Source organism: Leopardus geoffroyi, chromosome A2 (assembly GCF_018350155.1).
Source record: "Leopardus geoffroyi isolate Oge1 chromosome A2, O.geoffroyi_Oge1_pat1.0, whole genome shotgun sequence".
NCBI lineage: Eukaryota > Metazoa > Chordata > Mammalia > Carnivora > Felidae > Leopardus > Leopardus geoffroyi.
The window spans coordinates 51,288,747-51,311,870 of record NC_059331.1 but is presented as its reverse complement, the minus strand read 5'-3'; the positions used below and the strand labels follow the sequence as shown (position 1 = coordinate 51,311,870).

General features: G+C 49.4%; 1 protein-coding gene and 1 pseudogene across 3 annotated transcripts in view; both read right to left on the bottom strand.

Moving 5' to 3' along the window:
* MTMR14 (myotubularin related protein 14) overlaps positions 1 to 23,124 on the bottom strand; it is a 45,031-nt gene that overhangs the window by 11,215 nt on the left and 10,692 nt on the right. For all 3 annotated transcript variants that reach the window (XM_045493722.1, XM_045493724.1, XM_045493725.1), the window contains exons 4-16: positions 19,338 to 19,413; positions 18,999 to 19,059; positions 17,366 to 17,488; positions 16,005 to 16,078; positions 11,851 to 11,921; positions 10,966 to 11,040; positions 6,369 to 6,435; positions 5,019 to 5,104; positions 4,661 to 4,737; positions 4,361 to 4,397; positions 1,586 to 1,656; positions 772 to 830; positions 460 to 598 (exon numbers count right to left, since the gene is read on the bottom strand). In XM_045493722.1, coding sequence (XP_045349678.1) covers positions 460 to 598; positions 772 to 830; positions 1,586 to 1,656; positions 4,361 to 4,397; positions 4,661 to 4,737; positions 5,019 to 5,104; positions 6,369 to 6,435; positions 10,966 to 11,040; positions 11,851 to 11,921; positions 16,005 to 16,078; positions 17,366 to 17,488; positions 18,999 to 19,059; positions 19,338 to 19,413 — 1,016 coding nt within the window. The remainder of the gene's footprint in view (positions 1 to 459; positions 599 to 771; positions 831 to 1,585; positions 1,657 to 4,360; positions 4,398 to 4,660; positions 4,738 to 5,018; positions 5,105 to 6,368; positions 6,436 to 10,965; positions 11,041 to 11,850; positions 11,922 to 16,004; positions 16,079 to 17,365; positions 17,489 to 18,998; positions 19,060 to 19,337; positions 19,414 to 23,124) is intronic.
* On the bottom strand, positions 20,749 to 22,113 carry LOC123604869 (annotated as a pseudogene).

The window sequence follows — 23,124 nt, the reverse complement described above, 5'->3', positions numbered from 1 at the left end:
GTTATGCAAAATTTTGAGTCATTTGTCTAGAGACAGAGTCATCAGATTCTCAGAGGAGTTTACCCTCCAACAAGTCCCCAATTCCCAATCATCATTTTGTAGTCCCTTCTCATTTTCTTCTTTTCTCTACTTGTCCCCCCCCCCAGGCAAATGATACAAGGGAGCTCCTCCAGGGAGTCTTCTTAACACCAGCCTCCCCTCACCCCACCCTGTCTGCCCAGCCCGGCAGCTTCTTTCTTCATCTCACAGAGAGCCCCAGTCCTTTATGTTCCTGGGCCACCACGGACAGTGCCCCTCACCAACCAGATGGCTGGCCTCTGAGGTCCAGGAGAGACAGCAGGACAGGGAGCTGTGCTCTCAGCCCTACTGTCGGGGGTCCCTTTTGTTCTTGGGGCTCCCTGGAGCTGGTGGCCCTGGGCCACAGCTGTGAGCAAGCTTAGTTCCAGCCTGGCCCCTCACCAAGCTGCCTGAGTCTGTGCTCCTGCAGGGACCAGCTCCACGGCCTCATAGGTGAAACTCCCGGCGGCTCCTGGGGAGCTCTCCATGACCAGAGAGAAGTCACTGCCAAGGCTGGTGGTGCTGCCACGGTCCTTTCGTCCTGAAAGAAGCAAGTGCCATCAGTCAGCACATTATATTCTCACACTACTGGTCCCCCACTTCTTCCATACCATACAGCTGGAAAGAGAAGTTTCTAGAACAAACAGTTCCTGTGTGGTCTATACTAAGAAATGTGCACAGAGGAAGGGAAACCTGCTGGGGCCTGTAACTCACTCAGCATACAGATATCTTCCAGAGTGAAGCCTGCATCCCGGGCTGGTAAACTCTTCCTCCTGTAAACAGAAACCAGAATAGTGAATTACATTCGGGGCCGGGGGCTCTTTTGTCATCCCCGTGCCCGGCATGCTGCTTGCCCGGGAAAGAAGCTCCAACTCACTGACAACTCAATGAGACATGTCCTACCTAGAGTGTTGCAAAACATCAGGCCACTTCTGAGAGGCCAGCAAAGTCTGACTCCTTCCTTTCACCTTGTCCCCCCAGAGTTCAATCTGGTCCAACACACCTAGGAGCTTGGATTTGGAAGGCAAGTGAATTCAGAAAAGATACCAACTCTCACAGAGGTCGTAAGGCAACTGCCAGACAAGACTCCTGTGCTTCCCAGGCTGGAGGCAGATTGTTCCACGATGGTGGGCTGCACAGCGACACAGACACACCGCTGCAGCAGCCCAGGGAAGGGCAGGCAGAAGAATTTGCCTCAGCCAGAGACTGGGGTGTCGGGAGTCCTCCTGTACTTCGGCTGGCTTTTCCCTGCAGCAGTGTGCCCTTAGTCACCAGAGACCACTCCTTGGTCCAAAAGCCCTTCTGCTAGTATAACTGCAGGCAGACCCCAGCCCTGCCTCACAGGCAGAAGAGCCTCTTCCCTGACTAGATGTCATCAGGGATCCCTACCCTGGCCTCAGAGTCAGCTTGCCAAGCAGGCAGGGAAGCCAGGCAAGGCTAAGACAGTGAGTGAGACACTGCCTACCCTTCCCAGAATGGTCCTTCCCAGAGCGCCCTGCCCAGAGTGAGAGAAAAGCCTTCTCCTCACCTCTGTGTCTTCAGAGCAGAGAACTCCTCAGAGATGATATGCTTCAAAAAATTGAAGCAGAAGAAGAAAATCTGAAGAAACCAAAAAGCAATACACATGAGAAGACAGCTTTCTCCAAGGAAGAGAATCTAGCAGCCAGCCACCTGGTCAGCCTGCTGACAGTTAACAGCCCTGCCTCGGGGACCCTGATGGATACTCTGCTCTATAAACAGTACAGGTGGGAAAGGGCTTAGCAGACCGGGCAGATGTGCCTGGGCGGAGCCAAGGAAGGTTTCATACATGGGTAAGCCACGGAGTTTTCCAACCGCCTTCAAATTCAACATGCATGTTCTCAAGCTACTGAAAAGGATAAAGAGAATGGCAGCTTTCCCCCTCAGCCTCTTCTAAGAATCCCAAGGAGAGAGGCTAACCAGGAAGAACAGCTGGGAGAGAGATTATTTGGGGGTGAGATTAATGGACAACGTGGGAACATAATGGAAGGGAAAGGGATCAGATTTTGTAGGGGAAACACCCAGATATAGTAGTTCAAAACGACCAGGGTTCAGGGACAGCCATGATCTGGCTCAGAATCTGAGATGGGCACTGGCAGGAAGAGCTTCTGACCTCTAGCTGCATCCCCACCACTCTGGGCAAATTCCCTCTCTTCCTTTCCAGCCAGTGCCCTAGTCAAATGGGCCTCCATGAAGTGCACAAAGGCAGTCTCTGGGGGCGGGGCGCCTGGGTGGCTCAGTCGGTTGAGCAGCTGACTCTTGATTTCCACTCAGGTCCTGATCTCACGGTTCATGAGTTCGAGCCCCTTGTCAGGCTCTGCCCTGAGGTGACAGTGCAGAGCCTGCTTGGGATTCTCTCTCTCTCTCCCTCTCTCTGCCCCTCCCCTCTGCTTGCATACGCATGCGCGCGCTCTCTCAAAATAAACAAATGTTTAAAAAAAGGCAGTCTCTGCACTTTTTAAATAAACTCCACAGTGACTCCGAAAGGTGTGGCCCATCAAACCCTCACTCAGATAAACACCCACACACTATCCCAGAATCCCAGACGATTTCCTCAAACAAACAACCCCCGCCCCCACCACCAAAAAGGGAGGGCAGGTACCCAGGTGGGGTCAGTATGAAAATGTGTGTTACATAAAATTAAATAGGTGTTTTCACCACAGACTCTTTTTTAAAGTCTTTAATATGCCAGTACGCTGTGAACCTCGAGGGCTGGAGACAAGGACAGAGTGCTGTTTAAGAGGCCCCTAGGTTTTGTTTTTTTGTTTGTTTTAAAGCATCAGTGTCTGGAGTGTCTGGTTGGGGTAAGGGAAAAGCCCAGGCATGCTTGGGTGGCTTAGTTGGTTGAGCATCTGACTTCAGCTCAGGTCATGATTTCACGGTCCATGAGTTTGAGCCCCACATCAGGCTCTGTGCTGCAGCTTGGAGCCTGGAGCCTCCTTCAGATTCTGTGTCTCCCTCTCTCTTTGCCCCTCATCCACTCATGCTCTGTCTCTCAAAAATGAATAAATGTTAAAACATTTAAAAAAAAAAAAAAGCCCACACCCTGAAAACTGACCCTCCCAGCTGAGAAGACCCTCTTGTTTATGCTGAGAGATGGCCAGGGTCTGAATCCAGACCCTGCTGGGCTCAGCCTCATCCACTGTCCAGTTTCTGAAGGCAGAATCTGCCTTCCTTTGGGGGTGAGGGAGATGATGTGGTGTGCAGAATGCTCTGGAGCACCAGTGAGTCTCAAAATGACAGGCTGCAAAGGGGCTTTATGTGCCAATTTCAATGCCAAAGTCACCGCCTCTGACAGAGTTCATGGAGGCCTCTGAGGAACAGGCTTATGAGCTCTGCAGCCCTGGCAGATGCGATAAGCACTCAGAAGAAGAGATCTGGAAGGGGAGAGGAGCCGCTAAGAGGGAGGAACAAAAGGAGGAGGCACAAGATAAGATGCTTGGAAAGAAGGCAGCCTCAGGAGGGTGAGAAAGACGTTTCAGGAAAAGGGGGGTGGGTGGACAGGGGGCAGAAAAGAAAGCGCTAACGCTGTGTGACAGCTCCCACACTGGGCACCTAGACTCATTCTCTTTGTGAGGCAGCACAATGAACACCAGGAGACCCAAGGTTAATCACATTACTCAAGGTCACCAGGTAATAGGTGGGAAAACCAGGGTTCAAACTCGGGTCTGACTCCCGGTCTGTGCGCTGGGCAAACAGGCTGAAAAACAAGCCCACCAAAGAGGCAAAGACTGCAAAAAGCAGAAAAGGATGGGATGTGGAGACGACAGAGAGGGAAAGAAGGGACGGCACCCAGAGAGTAAGGGAACCCTGGAGCCCTGCTGGCTGTGCCTGGTCTGGGCCTGGGGTGGTGGTGAGCAGTTGGGCAAGACTCTGCTTAGTCGGCTGGCCCTGGGGCTTCAAAGCTGCTGAGTGGGTGTGATGAGGAAAAGAGACAGGAAAGAGCCTCTGGGTTGTAGCTGTAGGGCTGAGGGGCCAAGGAAAAGCTTGTAACTTGGTTCCATAACTGAGTGCAGAAAACAAGGTCACCCATAAGAAAAATGGCAGCAAAAGCAAGGGGAAGAGAAGTGACAGATGAGGTGATTGCAGCCATGTGGGCAAATGTCTTATCTCTACCTCAGGGAGAAGAACAGAGGGTCAGGACTGGGGCTATAGTGCTGGTGCTTTTCGGGCCATGCTGCCCGATCCCTACACAATGGAGCAAGGAACTGCTCCCTCTGTGTGGACACCAAACAGAAGTCACGCTAATGGTCTCAGGGCCCAGGTGTTTACTCATAGTACCCACCTCCTCTCCTTTGCTGAGCCGATCTACCAACATGTGCCTGAAACAAGAAGGTGAGGAGGTCAAAGAGAGCAGCGCCATGACAGGAGGTCAAAGGGGGACTGGAGTCACAGTGGGGAGACCCTGGCTTTGGCACTACAACCTCAGGTGGGGCCTAACAAGCACCTTCAGGCTTCCCCAAAGAGGAGGGAGTGTCTTCACCTCTAGCCCTGTCACACAAGCCACCACACCCAAATACACTTGGAAACGCAGTTCCCAAGGCACTGCCCCCACCCAACAACCTGACATTCCCCAAAGGCTTACCCAAAGAGGAACCAGTCGTAGGCCACAGTCAGGTAGAGGATCTCAGCAGGCTTTAGGGATGTGTGGATAAGCCCATCCTGGAAGAAACCAGAGAGACTGCCAAGTTTAGAAAGGTGACCCCCACGATAAAGCCCCCTCCTTGTCTCAGAAGCTGAACTGCAACCACAGACGCAGTGACAACCAGGCTGCCCCAAAGCCTCAAGAACAGTGTTGAACCCAGCACTTGCTCTCAACACTTGGGGTCCCTCACTCCAAATCTCGATTTTCTGGGGACAGTCCTAATTCTCCCAAAGGGTAGATCTTGGTAGATGGCCTCTGAAAGCTCCCTGACTCCACAGCCCAGCCCATCCATACTCACAGCCCACAAGGAAAGGCGCAGGAGAGAGATGAAGAGTGGTGTCCGGTCCCAGCCCGAGATACAGTGTACCAGCAGCCCGCTGTCATCTACTCAGGAACCACACAACAGGAGGCCCAGAAGAAAAGCACACGAGTGGATGAGTAGGGGACATGATCCTGCCCTGGCCTAGTGTCAGAAAGCCAGGCTAGCCCTACTCTCCTTCTTCCTGGTGGGCCTCTCCAAGATTCGTCTCCAACCTAGTTTTGGAAAGGGGTGGGTGATAGGCACTTGTCTCTGTATACAGCATTTCTTCTTTCTTGTGGCTATCTTTCTAGGTACTTCTTAGAAAGCAATCCTGCCCAAGCAGGTCTTTTAGGTGAGGCTGGTCTGCAACTTCCCACTTGGGGCCCCACAGGTACTCTGGGGGAAGACAATTCTTCACTGTGCAGGGCTTTCCCAGGAACTACAGGACATTTCGGATCCTTGGCTAAGGACCCAATAAATGCTAGCAGGCTTTCTCCAATTCCTACAACAGCCACCTCTCCAGAGGTCCCCTTGAGGGGCAGTACTGCCCAGGTAGAGAACCACTGCCTAATTCCAGAGGCTGGTATGACTTTTTTGTACACCTGGCCACAGTGACTGGTTCAAGGATGGGCACTTGACCCAAACTGGGCCAATGAGCATGAGCTCTGGGACAGAGGCTCGCTCTCTCTTCAGGGGAGGTAAGATGGCAGGATACAAGTCAAGAATGGGTGCCAGCCATGAAGCTAACCAGAAACAAGGAGAGTGGGTTTGAGAAACAAGGAGATTCTTTGTGACATTTCTTAGGCACCTGGCTCTGCTGTGGGGCTTTCTTGGTTATATAAGCTAACACGTTTTTACTTGTTTGAGCAAGAGCAACCCCACAGAAGTCTTGACTGGTATCAATGAGTCCACCAGCCCACCCTAGAGACACTGAGCATGACAGACCCAACCAATCACAACAGCCAAGCCGCCTGGAGTACCATCTGGAGAACAGGCCCTCTAGGGACTTTTGTGTGTGCCCAGTAAGAAACCAGGACTGATTTTTCTCTCATCTTTCTGAATTAGAAGAGGCATTTCTGACCCCACACACAACACTGATAATCAAAGGTCAGCTGCCCTTAGTGTAGAAACACTGTGTGTAGTTCAGATGGTAAGGAGTGCACAATGTAGTTTTCTAAGGTTTTGAGGAAGAGGAACAAAGATGCCAATGGACAGGGGAATCCCCAAATCCTTTTCCCATAAAGCAAAAGGTAGGTGTGTGACCCCAACAAACATGTTCACAGTATCATGACCTGGGAATACCCAGAAGGTCCAATGGCTTGAGAGTTGACACAGAGGCAGACTCACCATCGCTGTTAATTATGGAAAGCAGCAGTTTCAGGTAGTTTTGTGTTTGTTGCACCAGGTCCCAACTCTGTTGAAGAATGATAAAAGGTCTCTTGGTATTGATATTTAACTCAGGGAATTCAACGGATTTGAAAAATAAAATCCAACAGTTATTCTGAGGCAACAAGACCCAGGATCTTGGTCACTGTCCACAGGCCCTAAATCCCAGATAATCTGACATTTCACTCCCCACTCCAAGAGCTCTCTCCCTGCACCCTTACCCTGTGGGCCACCATCACCCTGTGCTCTAACACGATGTGATGGTGAGGGATGGGAAGCCACGCAGGGGCCTGGGCAACTCACAGCCCCACACCCAGCAGCAGCTACACGTTAGCCTCCTCTAAGCCCTGGGCTCCCAGCACGGCTGTCCACGGAGTTGGTGGCAGCAAACAAAGAGCCTGAGCCTACGACCACTGCTGCCAAATGCAAAGAGCCATTCTTTCACCCATGATCACATCAGAGAAAATATCAACCGTCTCATCGACCATGTGGCTTTCATGTTTTACTGCTATTCACTGCAAACTCTGTCCTTTGATGAATAATAAGTATAGTCTGTTTGGCAGACAAGATCTTTTAATACAGGAGGTCCATGAGGTGGAAGATGAAATATAAGAAAAACTGCAAAGAGATGGGAACTTCTGTTCTAGCCCAAGCAAAAGGTCCAGACCAGACGCTCTGAGAAACAGTCTACTGGAATCTGGAATTCCATGGGAGGGCCTGACCCGATTCTGAGTGCCCGCTCCCCTAGCTGGGGGAAGCCTCCTAACACAACTACGTATCATTGTTCTGGGGCTGTGTGGAGAGGGCAGCAAGTGCCAGTGAGAAAGCACTTCCTGGGGGAGGGTGAACATGGCACCTGTAACCATAATGGTTTTCCCAGGAATTTAAAACAGGCTCATTTACCTGACCCTCCACAGCCCCTGGAGAGCTCTGACCCACTTTCAGCAGCTCTTGAGACGGTCGCTTGCAGCACTGCACTAATAAAGTTGCTACCCGTAGCAGCACAGGGGTCTTGTCACTCATCTGGCTCAACCTGTCATACACACCATTGCCAACAGACTTCCTCTGAGCTGTTGATTCTTGTGGGTGAGGAAAAGCAGGAGGGGGAAGGGAGGAGGCAGGAGCTATGCAACAGCACAAAGTCCGGGGAGGTCAGGTAAGCCGGGGAAGACTGCAGCAGCCAGAAGGCAGAAGTGACCCAGGGCTGTAGCCTGCAGAGCTCCGGTAACTACAGTGGCTACCGGAAGGGGATACCAATGACCAGGGAGAGGCAGCAGATTCACTGTGCCCAGTGCTGGGGTAGGAACCAGAGGCTGGAGAGGGGGAGGGGGGGCTCTGGGTTGGTAGAGGCCCAAAGTCCTACAGCTAATCTGAGCTGGGGCAGAACCCAGCCCTGCCAGACTGGGAGAGTCACCTTTGCAGTCACGTGCTATATACTACGGGGACTCTCTTCCTAAGCGCTCCATGAAAAAGTCTCTGGGGATAGAGCGGAGCACCATGCCACTGCTTATGTGTCTATGCTTGGAGTACTCTTCCCCATGGCTGGCAAACTCGTACTCATCCTTCAAAAGCCCACCCCTGTTATGTTCTATTGAGTCTTCAGCAGCCATAGATCAATACCTCTGCTGCCGAGGTGACGGTTATGTTTTGCCTCTTTTCCTAGACTGAGCCTAGTGAGGGCGGAGGCCGTTTTGGAATCCTTTGCATCCTCAAGGCTTAGTGCTTTGGGATGAGGAGTAGAATGTTACCTCTCTATTCATGGTCAGGCTCCAGCTTGAGAAGCAGGCACTGGAAGGGGCCTTGCGGCCCAGAAACTATGAGCACACCTCTAAGGAATTCAATCTGGTTATGTGGAGGGCAGCAACACCAAAACATGTACTGCCAGAAGTGTTCCCACACTTGTGAACACGAACTGAGGGCCCCTCCCTGGCAAACAGCAGGGTCCATCATGGCCTGGGCCCTAACAGGGCTGCAGGAGAGGGAAGACAAGGAGAACTGCCGCCAGTGTGCTGACTAAAAGGCACCTGTAGGATCCTGCAGGACCATGTAAGCAGCCAGCAAGTTGAGCGTAGCATGATCCATGGGGATCAGGAGGGAAGTTTCCTGAAGGTGGTGACATCCATATAAGAGGGAAGGGAAAGGAGACAAGTGTTTCTGTCAGAGGGAACAGCATGCACAAACCAGGAGAACACTCTTCTCTAAGGGGCTAAAAGGAGGCCAGTGTGACTGGAGGAGAAGAGGGAGAGGACGGCTAGTCACCAGAACGAGGCTGAACTGTGTGGAGCTGAGCAGCCCACATAAGGGTCACTGGACTGTACTCTGAGGAAAATGGGAAAGTCAGTGGCACATTCTAAGGAAGGGGTGACAATAATGACCTTTGACCATCGTTTGAGTACTGCTATCTGCCAGGCCCTACTCAAGTGCTTTACGTTCACGATTTCTAGTCCCGCCTCAGGGTGGCCCCACTCAGATGCGAGATGCCAGGAGATGACGGGGCCTGGACTAGGCTTAGTGGTACAACAGATGGAGGCAAGGTCTGGAGAGTTTCACCAGGGGCAGAGATTTATAGAACCGATGACCCTGGCAATGGAGGTGGGAGGAAAAACCCCCAACATTCAACTTTGAGTATCTGGGTAAGTGCTGGACGGCCGGGGGATGCTGTGGGTTGTAGCCAATTCCATTTCAGGAATCCTGAGTTTAGGGTGTTGCCTGAAAGGACACTTGTAAGAGGTGATGTAGGTGTGGATCCCCAAGAAAGGCCTGGCCCAGAGTTCCAGGCGTGGTGACCTAGCAGGGGGTAACAGAGTGGATGGCAGACAAGATCACCTGGGGAGGTAAGGAGGAGTAACAGGGAGTCCTGACACTCGTGCTGAAGGGGCAGACAGGGCAGAGCCTACATGTGGACTGAGGAAGAGGATGGTAGGAGGGCCAGTGAGACTCAGGGTCCGAGCAATACTGGAGAGGCAGGCATCGCGGGAAAATGCCCTGCCCGCCTACTTTTTGTGCCCAGGATTTTATTAGTGTTCACTCTCTCGAGTTAACAAGCTAGCAGCCTACTTCTTAATTATCATCATTAAAGTTGGTCTGGCATTTCAGTTAAGAGGCCACTTTCACACTGTGATCATACTTGAACCTCGCCACAACTCTGAAACAGGCGCTGTCAGCTCCACTTGTAGAGGACAGTGAGGCCACTTGCTCAAAGCCACGAAGCGGTGAGAGAAGGGCCGGGTGAGCTGCAGCCTGGATCCAATGCCTCCACCTACTAAGCAGAGCTCCTCCTCAGATGCACAGGACTCCTTCCTGAACAGACATACACCCCTGGCAGTATCAACACATCAAACCCGTACATTCGCACCTTATTTGTTTAAGTAAGTAGTTCAACAGACCCAGTTTGTGCCCAAGGAGAAACAACAGTGCCAGAAAAGAGAGTAAGGGTGGCCCGGGGTAGGGCCTATCCGGAACCTCTGCATACAGCAAATTTAGAAGGAAACATGCGGGTTCCTTTGGCCACTCAGTCTGTCTAGGACAACAGAGCCCACGGTGATATGGGAGTACACAGCTGCCTACCAGGTGAGCTGGGCCTCTCAGACAGAGGGAGATCTGAAGGCTGGATGGGAACTGGCCAGACCTGGGAGCACAGAAAAAAGGGAGGGAAACAGAATGTTTTCTGGGTATTCACTGGCTTGGCCTTTCCGGTTCTAGGCTCCATGCCAGTTTCTGTGCTGGGGATGCACAAGCTATGGCTTCCCATCCTCCTGAAGCTCAGTCTATTGGAGATGGAGAAGCAGGTCTCTAAATCGGTGACTACAGCTCAGTGGAAAATTCCATGACAGACATACTCAGGGTAAAAGGGGATGCAGATACAGGCATCCAACCCTCTGGGGAGAGGGGAGAGGAGGTACATCAGGGAAGTCTTCCTGGAGTAGACACTGGAGCAGAATCCTAAAGGCACTGTGTCATCCAGATAAGAGGAGGTGACGAAGTGGCAGCCAGGTAGAAGGAACAGACACAGGGAAGGCAGTGGCAAGAGCAAGGATAGTGGTCTCGGCTGAAGCAAGTGGCAAGGACACTGCTGATGGCCTTTGGGGCTTCTACAGTGGGCTAAACATCGTAGAGAGAGGGATCCATGGAGACTGGGGCTCCATCCATGGTGAGAGGGGAGACAGCACAATGGAAATAATTTTAAAGTTTCTATAATCAAACGAGGTCAGACAGCTCTGCACTTCCTCTGGCAGAACATGCATTTAAAAGGAAAAATGAAAAACAGTCGCTAAAGACCAGAGCTGGAAAAGCAGACTCCATGAGGTCCTCTGGAAACAGAACCTGCTGGTGGATGTACATCTTTGAGTGAGTCATGATCAGAAAGCTTTGATTTTCTGGGCCAAGAGCAAATCAGGAGAGAGTTAAATGGATAATCAGTTCCTTCTTTCCCAGGCAGTGAGAAGTCAGAGGGCACGAGTCAGACCTTCTGGTATCTGCGTGAAGGACTTCTGGGGCCAGTACCAGGGCCCCCCTGTACCCCTCCCCTATCCCACCCTGCTCGAGTTGGACTCCTCACCTGATACTGGCTCCAGTCAATGTTCAGAGAGCAAGTCAGGAAATCGGGGATGCTCAGTGGGGCATCGACGTAGTCCTGGGGACAGAAAGACACCTGTGAGATGCAGGCCGGCCACCAGAAGAAGCCATGGTGACAGGGAAGGTCATGGCCCTGAAACTGTGTCTACCAGAGTCTGGCCTTCCACAGTGCTTGCCTTCTCCAGGCCAGATGCCTATGCTACCCAGCAAGTGACAGTTTTAAAATCAAAGGGACCAGATTAGTGCTTCCAAGTAGAGCTTTTCAGTGGGCCATTCTAGTGTCTGCTGCTGAGACAGACATGATGAATCTGTATTCAGCATCCAGCAGCCTCCTGTGGCCTGCTCCCGCTGACTGGGAAAGGAAGAGAATGCTGGTCCCACTTTTTACACAGATGGTGGAACAGACAGGAAAGAGATTTCCTATTTTGTCCCTGAAAAATCCTTTGAAGAAACAAATTACAGGGGGACAGGAAAGTATATATAAAAAATATATATGAAAGTATATATGAAAATATGTATATATATAAACATATACATACAAAGAAAAGAGGGAGGGAAAATAATGATACTCATCCATGGAAGAGAAGAAAAAGGAAAAGGGTAGTTGTTTTCTCCAAGAAGACTGCAAGCTGTTCTCCAGGTCTCCCTTTGCAAAGAGATGTTAAGATCGGGGCCCCTGAGTGGCTCAGTCGGTTGAGTAACTGACTCTTGGGTTTCAGCTCAGGTCATGATCTCAAAGTTCATGAGATGGCGCCCCACATTGGGCTCTGTGCTTTTGATTCTTTTCTTCTGCCCCTCCCCTGCGCTCTCTCTCAAAATAAATAAACATTTAAAAAAATGTTAAGTTGATAAATGTTACTGCTCATACCTGCTTCCAGTTAAAAATGAGCCCTTCAGCCATGTAATCTCGATCCTTATATTCCTTGAAAAATTCACAGCCTGGAAAAGAAGGGCAGAGTTAAGATATTACCCTTGCTAATCCAGTTTCCTGAGGGGCCCCTGAGTGCTGAAGGACCAAGGTGACCACCAGCTCACACACTTCTCCGTGCTGGTGAGCCCCATCTGAGGCCACAGCTGATACACGTAGGAACTAGCACGGGCAGGTGACAGCTAGGGAATGAGTCTCCAGTACTCCTTTGGTTTCTGACTACAAGCCTTCCTGATGAGGTACTGCCTGCCTGCACACCTCTTTGTATCTCTCTCCATCTGGGCTCCGTGGTTATTGGTCACTTCTCCCTACTTCTAGGTCCCTTTGTCCTACATGTCCCTGAAGCGCCAACAGCCAGCAAACAAAGCATGGCTTACAATCTGAGTGCCGGCAGCACTTTCTGCAGCCACTTATCTAGTTACTGAGGGCCATTCTCTCTAACACTGACATCACAGGCCTCCAGGGACACACTGGAAAAGACCACGGACAGTGCCTGAAACATGGCAGGTACTCACGAGACATTTCCATTTCCAACAAACCTGGCCAAGAGGTACTTTTCTGAATCGTTCTCTAGAGAAATTGAAAGAAACCACGCCAGGGTAGGCCCTCAGGAATATAGAGAGGAACAGTGGAGAGAAAGGGCTTCAGCAACATTCTCAGTTTCAAATCTTAGCCTTTCACTCAGCTCTGTGACTGCAAACAGCCTTGATTTTTTCATTTGTATAATGGTTCGAGATGAAATGAAACAACATATACAAAGCACCTAGGAAGCACTGGTGCGAATGGCTTTCAGATGACAGCGCACTGTTATTATGACTATGCCACTGTGAGAAGAGCCCACAGTGCCAGCCCTGCAGCTTATACTCAACTGCTTGGCTCACAGAAAATGAGGCTTGCTCGTATGCCACGGCACAGTAAGCATTCTGGGGCTGCTGTGGCTCCAAGCCACAAGAGTGGGAGAAGGCACTCTGAGGTAGCTTCTTGAAGTAATTCTCACTTCCTCAACCAGAACCAATACAAATTCTGGAGCGCACACGCCTCCGGCCACAGGTGCAAGTCTGCTGAGGTCCCCAAAGGCAATCCAACAGTTGTCTGAATTGTGTGGAGGTGGCCACAGGCCAAAAAAACTCACATGGAACTTCCCCAACTACTCTTGGGCCAAGTTCCTGTGGGAGGCCACCCCAGGGAGGACAGAAAGGGTTCCTTCAGAGAGGAAAGTCTGGAGACACGGCCCATGCTCTCTGCACTCTAATCCCTCAGGCCTCGCTGCTGACTGAGAAGTCAGGAAACAATCCTCAGCTCTAACACTCCAGCCTATTCCAGGATGCTTCACTGGCAGAAAGGAGAAATATAAATATCAGACAGAGGCCCTGGAATTATGAGCCCAGGTTTAGAAAAGACACCAATTATCTGAGCTTCTTTGAAGGATTGTTTTCCCAAACTCGACCTGCTCAAATCAATACTGCAGGCTCTAGGCTGAGCTCTGGCCAGCCTGTGATGCAGAGGCAATTTCATGGGAGAAATGGATGGAATTAAAATAGATTCAGTCCCCAAGGCAATGCCTGACATTCATTACCTGAACAGACTTCCAAACCCACTGAAAGTCAAGAAGGATGGGACCAAAAGCGGGGGTGAGAAGAGCCACTCACTCAAGGCGAAAACCAATCAGACTTGTGCTGTGGAGTTTTCAGTCTATTTTGGTGTCCTGAAGGAAGTGTTCCCAGAACACTTCTCCTGTTCAAGGGCCAGTCCAAGCCCAAGTTACTTGGACAGAGCTAGAAATGACAGCATCGGACTTCCTGTGTGGCCTCACAGTCATTAGAGGACTCAGCTGAGATGCCTTGAACAGCTACAAACTGCAGTTTGTGACTGGGTTTTGTCAATGGTTAACTATTTCTTTTCCTTGAGACGAAGTAATTCAGGCTTGTAAAGAAATTCAAGAACACAAGTATAGCAGGTAAAAAGTGCTTCTCCTGCTCCTCACCTGGGTGTGTGGTAGCATCCTCCCCACCTCTAGCTTTTTGGTTTCTGTTGGTCCCTCTCTCCTTCCCTCCCACCAACACACACACCCAATTGCCAGATGTAGTATGTAAATACTTTGGCAAGAACAGGGGGAAAAAATTCCACAGGTTGTATCGTCTTACCATTTTGGCATATTTCTTCCTCACCCTTTCGTGTAACCACATTTCCCCTTCTACTGCTGACGTACTATACAATTTTGTGTCCTGCTGGGCGTCTTAAGCATCTTTCTATGAGTATGCAATATTTCTATGACTATGTCTTTGTCACTCTGACTAAGGAGAATGTTTCTTGCATTCTGCTAGTATAAACAGACAGCGGGATGAACATCCCCAGGCCCACTTTAGCTGCATTTGTGGTCTGTTGAATAACTGCATCGAAGGGTGTTAGCGTTTCGGGAGTCTGGTAACGGGTTGCCTCACTACAGCAGAAAGGATACTGTGCTCCAGTTCTGAAGCAGTGGTATGCAAACTTTTACCAAAACTATTTTTTCTAAACCCAGCTCTACTTAGAAATGAAATATAAAAAAAGAAAGTGATGCTTGGTTCCTCACACAGCTTTCTTGTTGAGCAGAGTACTTCGGTCTGTGGACCCCAAGACATCTCTTGGGAGTCAAGAGCTAGGTCTGAAAATGAGCTTTAGAGCTAACGGCCCCAGCGCAGACACTCTGGGTAGGACACTTCTGTCACAACGTGGCTCTGATACTGTCAAGCCCACAGCAGCATCATGACGGTTTGCATCTACCCAAAGTGGCTTTCAAGAAGAGAAACTTCCCTGAGCCTCTCCTCCACGTACCCATGATTTAGCCTGCTGTTTACTGAGGACCTGCCGGGGATGGGTCCAGCACTTCACTATGAAATAAGCACCATTCTCTTCATTTTATGGAGAGGATGAAGCCAGTGATAAGTAGGGTTAAGGGACTTGTTCAAGGACACACAGTACTATGGCTGGCACTCACGCCCCACTCTGCATGGCACTAACCACTAAGCTGGCAGAGAAGAGTGAAATGACACTCCAGGGGAGGCCACTGTGAGAGTGCCAAGCTATCACAGGTTGTGGCTTGGATACCACCAGCTCACACCAGTGAGGATACCCTCTCCCGCCAAGTACTAGATTAACTTGTCGTTCTAATGAGAAGACCTGGCTGAACAGCAACCTGCCATCATGGGCCCACCTTGCTATTGGCTATGTGGCTCCAATAAGAGGAGACAAGGTCCAGTGCAGGACTGAAGGCAGATGCTGATACTGAGAAGTAGGCGAGACATTTCAAGGAGAAAGAGTACACTTGCTGCTGTCTTGTGCGGACATTAGGGCTCTCTGGCCTCCCTTGCTGGACAAGCAGGTACTGTCAGAAAGCTTAAATGTTACCAGCTGGACCAGTACAGCTTTAGCGTCCAGTGCACACAATACGGCCCTGGCCACAGGTTGTATGCAGATCTGTGCCCCAGAGACAAATGCAGCTAGCTCTGTGTACACCAAAGTGCCTTATAACATGGTGAGGCCACCAACCATGTAAAACTGGAGACAGAGCAATTATGTTCTTTATCACCAGAAGGACCTCACCTGGGGCAATTTCCATAAATAACTTGATCACCCTAAGACAGACATTCAAAGGTTCACATCCACACGGGCCAGTGCAGTGTGATTAGCTGCTGACACAGAGCACTAGTAACGTTGTTCTATGCTGAAATAGTAGTTTACCTGCACAGGGCACTTTGACACACACGATCTCATCTAAGCTTCACAACAAAACCTTGAGTTAAGCCTTTCCAAGTTCCAAACGACATCTGAGAAAACCTGAGGCTTGGAGAGGTGAAGTAACTCGCTCAAGGTTGTAGTAGTAGTACCTGAGCCAGGACTCAATCCCTGGAGTGGAAAGTGCCTTCCGGGACAGTGTCCTACCCTAAGTGTGAGAGCTTAAGAGTGAGACTCACAGTGTCCTATGCTGATCAATGTAAGATGTTCCGGAAAAGATCCCGGGTGCCTATGTACCTAGGTGTAGAAGGCCTGCAAATGGCCTCTGAGAGCTCCTGGTCCTAGGAAACCTGTCACTTGACTAGAAAAGAGCTCCCTACCTGGATACGGGATGGAGAGGAGAGTGAAGTCGGCATAGCGCTGGGCTTTGTCCACCTTCTCGGAGGAGGTTACACTACAAGACAGGACACAATGTGTTATGGCATCACAACACATACGCACCATTCCCCAATGAGCAATTACAGCATCAAATGAACCTCTTGCTAAACTACTCTTCAGGGGTGCCTGGGTGGCTCAGTCAGTTGTACGTCTTGATTTCGTCTCAGGTCACAATCTCATAGTAAATGAGTTCAAGCCCCGCATAGGGGGCTCTGTGCTGACAGCATGGATCCTGCTTGGGATTCTGTCTCCCTCTGTCTCTGCCCTTACCCCGCTTGCAGTCTCTTTCTCAAAAATAAATAAATAAATAAACATAAAAAACAAACAAGCAAACCCACAACTACTCTTCAGAATCAGGAATGATTTCCTTCAGCAGTGCTTACTTTGAACAATCGAGAAATATAACTTCTCTGCCCCCTACTCCAACTTCTCAAGCAAGAGAGGTTTTACTCTCTAGTTCGACAGCAACCATAAGCAGAACAAGCTTCCCACTAAGCCCCACAAATGAGGACAGCACAGCTGCCCTCACCCAGCATGGGGAGTCAGCCAAGAGCAAGCAACTGAGACACTGTGCAAAGGGGCCTTTTGGGAGACTCTGGCCTCTTTGGTGTTCTCCAATATTCACTGATGACACTCCTACACAGGACGGACAAATGGCATCTGACAGGGAAAGACTTAGGGCATTATGACAGATAAAGGGAAGAAGGGCAAAGGGAATGTTCAGGCACCTACAGAATGCTAAGTTGTAAGGCCTCAGTATGCCCTACTTTGTAGGACAAACTCAACATAAGAGTCAATATTATGAAAAAAAGTGTTGGGAAAAACTACAGTCTCATCACCTCATTATTTTCAAATGTTCTCTCCTATCAGATATCAAGATTTAGTCTATATGTGAAATAAAAATTGGGCACATGCTGATTTTTGTTGTTGTTCCATTTAGAAAGAGAGTCTAATCCACCAGAGATGGCGAGAGCTTGAAACCAAGGCAAAAACCTTCAAGAGTATTTAAGAGAAGGAGGCAGCACAGCACAGGTTAGAGACTCATGGTGCCTCAGTTATTATCTGCATGACCTTGAGCAAGTTACTTAACCTCTCTGTGCTTCAGTTTCTCACCTGGAAGAGAGGGGTAGTAGAGTCTGCCTTGCAAGAACGTTTGAAGATACAGCTAGAAGATGTACAGAGAGCCCTCAGCATGCAGCCCAGCGTGTGGTGAGCCTTTGGTCACTGCTATATACCATCGCTGACCTGAAAAGCTGTGAACACATCACTTCTGCCCATTTCGCAGCAGGTGCCCTGTACTTACTTCATACCAAACTTCACCTTCTTATTCTCCACCATCAGGTCACAGATGTATTTGACTGACAGGTACCGAAGCAGCTTGATGTCATAGCCTCTGACCTTATCAAAAAGATGTGTGTCGGAACTTCTGAAACAAAGAGCCAGGGGGAGAAGATGTACTACACATTTGTTCAGAGAAGTTTGGGGGGTGGGGGGTAGGGAGCGTGTTCAAGGAGGTATAGATGTCATTGGCAAGAACTTCTATTTCCCTTCTCCAGAAGACAGAGGGAGGGCCAAGACAGGACAACTGGTTTCAGGGAAGGTGACTTTCTAAGAGATTACTCTGCTCTCTGGGACTCATTTCAAAGGGGAGCAATTGGCAGCCAAAAACCGGGAAAGGGCTTTTGGGCACTACTTGACATTAAGCCAGAAGACTCAAGATAATCTCTGAGTTCTAAAAAGCAGCAAGCTGGTGGCTGATAGAGTCTTTGAGCTTCCATTAGAGTTTATCTCCCTCCACCCACCCTTTTTCCCATTTATGATCATTTTTAGCCACAGGATTTTCTCATAATGTAACAGGGTGAAATGCGTGTTGGGAGATGGGACTTTTGAGAGTTATTTTATCCACTGATCGTGGAATAGTAGCAGGTGAATTCCCTCTACTTAGCAGGTCTAAGAAGCAGAGAGATAAAATTTTTCCTAATCCTCCAGGCTGTCTTTTGATCAGTCATACAGATAAAGGCAAAAGTGGAACAAGTAAACAGTCCCCATTAATTTTTTAATGCCCACTGCTTTGCTGTACACAGCAGTCTCCTCGCCAAGAACAGCGTATGCTATGGAAGGCGGCCTGGCTGAGGCTGAGGTCGTCTGATCCCAGGGGAAGAGCCAAACATTCTTGAGCACAAGCCAGGGTTGCTGCTCTTGGAACTAACAGGCAGAACTGGGCATAGTGAGATGAGTTTTCATGCACCAAGCCATGATTTGGGGCAGCTGATCTTACTAGGGTGCTTGTGTGCATTCCAGAGATGTTTGACACCAGTTAAAGACTTTCCACGGGTACAGACCATGCAAAGGAGCTTTTCCAAAACATCCTTGGGTGTCATTTTCTAAAATCATTTGGAAAGGAGGCAGGAAGAATGTGAACCAACCCATTTCCTCTCTTTAAGGGGGTCTAAAAGAGTTCTTTGTATCAAGCTCTATTATGGCATCAATAACAACTTGATGAACTGTGGGACGTCTAGTCTCTGACTCTCCCACATGGGGGACCACAGCCCTTGCCCTGTGCCTTGGCACCAGGTGTGCTGTGTGTTATCTGGCAGGTTGGCTGTCAGCACCCTGGCCACCCCCTGGAAACCATGGGGCTTGAAGACACACACAGATGTCTGAACCCTGTCTCAAACCTGTGGACCCTGGGGCTGGGATATTATGTAGGATGGAGAGAGACTCCTCAGGCATTCGATAAAATCAGCTCTGGTGGAAGCTATGGGATGGACCTTAACAACTCTATTTCAGGGGCATGGGTTTAGCAGTGGCAGGAGTGAACCAATGCACTCACCTGTACCAGTGGTGATTATACACCATCGGTATGAAAATGGCCACTAATGGTCACTGACCCCATCCCCAATATAAGCCCAGACCCATAACAACTTGGCACTGACCGAAGAGCGCAGTCCTCCTCTGTGATGTCCTCTGCATCTGCCCAGGCATCATCTGCACCTCCTGCCAGAGAAACCTGTCAGCACCAAGGCTGTTGCACGGGGCTCCTCCCAGGGACTTCTGGACCAGGCTCCTCCCACCCTGCTCCAGCTCTACATGTCTATCAGCCCAGATGCCCCATATGCCTGGCAGTCTACTTTACCCCAGCATCTCCCTGAGTGAAGACCAGGCCCCTGGTCTTTCCAGAGCTTACTTGAACTCTCTACCTATGCCACTGTGGCATGGGTGGCTATTCTCTATAACTTGGTTCTTGTTCTTAGAGGATGTGGCTCAACATTTACCTGAGAAAATATAGTTGTAGCCAGTGCGTCCATATAGCTCCCCCCATCCAGCCAGGGTAGCTGACCTGCAAATGTGCTGGGAGAGAAACAACATTTTCAGATGCTTTTCTGGGTTTTTTCGTTCTTGTTTTTCTCAGCTTTATCGAGATAGAACTGACATACAATATTTGTGTCAAAGTGTACAACATGCTGATTTGACACACATGTATTATTAAACCATTACCACCATAGCATTAACATCTCTATCATGGCATACAATTAACATACAATCTTTTTTTGTGGTGAAAACACAAGATCACCTCTCTTTGCAATGTTCAAGTATGTAACACAATATTAATAACTATAATCATTCTGTTGTACATTAGGTCTGCAAGTTTGCACCCTCTGGCCAACGGGTCAAGATATTTTTCTCAAGTGTGCACAGTCGGAGGAACTCCTGAGACTCCTCAGATTTTTCTAGGCCCGTTTTCTGAGTCCAGGAGCACTCCCCAAAGTCTTATGAGCTTCGAGGCCACGGTAGTCAGTCTAAAGTATGCCTGGAATTTTTAATCTACATCCTCTGTCAAGAGGGGTATCTCTTCCAAACAGGTGGCACCAAAGCATAACTAAGGGTAAATGGCTAGATTTAGTGGCAGTCACATGTGTAAGTTTTGATGTTGCTGCATATGGATGTGTGCTGGGCTTGGCAATGAAACGTTTACACTATCTTCTTTTTTTTTTTTTTTTTTTTTAATTTTTGGGACAGAGAGACAGAGCATGAACGAGGGAGGGGCAGAGAGAGAGGGAGACACAGAATCGGAAACAGGCTCCAGGCCCTGAGCCATCAGCCCAGAGCCTGACGCGGGGCTCGAACTCACTGACCGCAAGATCGTGACCTGGCTGAAGTCGGACGCTTAACCGACTGCGCCACCCAGGCGCTCCCTTTTTTAATTTTTTAAAAATGTTTATTTTTGAGACAGAAAGAGACAGAGCATGAGTGAGGGAGGGGCAGAGAGACAGACAGGGAGACACAGAATCTGAAGCAGGCTCCAGGCTCTGAGCTGTCAGCACAGAGCCCGAGGCAGGGCTCGAACTCACGAACTGCGAGATCATGACCTGAGCCGAAGTCGGACGCGTAACTGAGCCACCCAGGCGCCCTACACTATCGTCTCACTAAATTTTCACAATGAGCCCATGAGGTAGATGTGGCAGGTGGCATGCACTGTTGCTGCTTCACAGAAGAAAGGCACAGAGAGGTGAAGTGATGTGTAAGGTCATACCATGAGGGGCAAGCTGGGATTTCATCTAGACCCACCTACCTCCAAACCCTGCATGCTGAGCAGCATATGGAACTTTTCAGTGCAGGGGTGAGCAACCTTTGAAGCAGGTGGGTCAATTAAGGGAGAAATGTGGGGGGGATATTTTTTTTTTAAAGAAATTACATCTCTTTCCTCCTTATCAAGGAAATGTAGTAGCTGTAACTGCATATGCAAGCACCCCCAAGTTTCACTAAAGGCTGGCAGTGGCAGTGAGGGGATAGGAGATCACACCACAGAGAGGGGCGGCTATTTGACAGAGGGGTGAGGTTCATTCCTGAATGGGTTACACAGACTGGCAATGTAAAGCGCGTCCTTGGAAGACTGTGAAAATACTGCCTGAAGGCTTCTGCTCTGTTAGATAATGGGAAAGAAACAGTTATGTAGCTATAAGGAAAGGGCTGTGGGTGGGAGTGACCAGGTCACCTTCTGGCTCTCTAGAGGTAGTGGCAGGCTGAGAGAGAGGGCAGGTAACAGAAAAGCAACCTGGATGCCACCTGAGGAAGGTGGGGTGGTTTTTTAGGGCTGGGGACAGGAGATTTGCGGGAAGGCTGTCCTGGAAGCCTGCAACTAAGGACCTGGGCCTGAGCAGGATGCACTCCCATGGGGGCTGCTTCATTCTTTCTGGGTCCACAAGCATTTTGAAAATCTGATGAAAATGAGCAACTGTCTCCAGAAAAAAATGAACATACCACAATTCACATTTTAGAGGTTCCTAGACTCTCCCAAGTCCGTCCACGGACCCATCTCTAGATCCTACTAAGAGTCCCTGCTCTGCAGGGACCATCCCAGTAAGCAGAAGCAGGGAAGTGGAGAACTGGAGCAGGGAAGAGCCGATCCCCAGCTTTAGAACCCACAAAACTCTCACGGTAAGTAGGGAGGGCACATTCAACTTGACAGTTTTTTGTTTTTGTTTTTTGAGGCATCAACAGTCATTTTTATTACGCTCAGATCAGAAGTCTGTGGGTCTTGAGGACCTCTGTAGATCTGTCGATTTTCTTCTCCAGGTTCTTTCCAGCCTGTTTCTGTAGCTTCAGGAGCTGCTTTTTCATCCAGCAATGGATGTTGGCCTTCTCCTTCCTCTTCTCTTCCGGGGTGGTAGTTACTGCCCAGTACTTCCAGCCAACCTCGTGAGCCAGAAGCCCCAGGTAAGCAAACTTTCATGTAGGCTTCAGACACACAACCTTGAGGGCAGCAAGAACCACCACCTGCTTTTTCTTGTCATAGGGTGGCGGGATCCCATCCAACACCTTGAGGCAGTCCAGGGCGGCCTGGCCTTGGCTGGTCTTGTGGAGCAGCATGCCTCACGCTGTCCACCCAAAGATCCATTTTGGTGCTCTGAAGTGGTAGGGGCCACAGGGTGGGTTGGTGTTCCTCGGCTTGTGGAGAAAGGCCAGGTACTTCAACTTGTTTCTGTAGAAATTGCCAGAAATGCTGATGTCTTCACAGGGCACAACAATGACCTTCAACCCCAACAGCATCTGCCTGGCCACGATGGCCACCAGCCGGCCCAGGAGACAGTGTCGGCCACTGAGCAACCAGGACCTGCCTTCAGCAGCCACTTGGGAAAGCTTGTTGGCATTTGAACAGCATGTGTTCTCATGCCTGCCCTCCCCCCATCACCTAAGTTGCTTGCACCAAATCTCACTCTTTGCATATTTTCTGTTAAATCTTTTCAGAGCACGCACACACTGTCTTTGGCTCCTGAGTTTTGAGACTGTTTCTTGAACTCTTTTCAAGGTTCAGATACCTCTTTCTGTCCCAGTTCTCCCATACTCTTAGATCTGTCCTTGCCTTTTCGGTAAGTCAGGCAGTCAGATCTGGGCCCAGAGGACTCATCAGATTGAAGAGAGAGGGTGAGCTGGCTAACTCCCCAAGTGAGGCACCACCCCCCTCTGAAGAAAGGTCCTGAGGTGGAACCTGGCAGAAGCTGTACTGCAATGCAGATTCTAACCCCTGACTCCTGCTGCTCAGCCTCATGGCTCCAATCCATGACCCCGCCATTTCTGCACTTTAAGCTTGACTGAGAAATCAGGATGCACTGTGAATGCCCTCCATTGGTCTAATTATGAATGGCCTCTAATTCTGCACAAGGAACATCGCTCTGTAGGATTTGTTCATCTCGTAACCAACTCTGGCACAGGGAAAAAAGTGGCAGACCTTTGTTCCCCATCTCTTACGGGAGGAAACAAAGAGAAAGATGACGTGTCCTAATTTTCACTGTCTAAAAGCCAGACACAAGTGCTGGGGGAAAAAATGGCATGGGAGAACATCTTACCCTTAAACGCTTGAACTGTCTTTAAAAAATTTTGATAATGAATCTTATTTAACCCATTTATATTCAAATACTACAACATATAATCACTTTAAAAACCATTAATATTTTACTTTTTTTGTACTAAATCTTTAAAACCTGATCTGTAGTTTACACTTTCAGCACATCTAAACTAGAATGCTTTACTTTTAGCAATTTTTTCACTAATTAAAAGAAA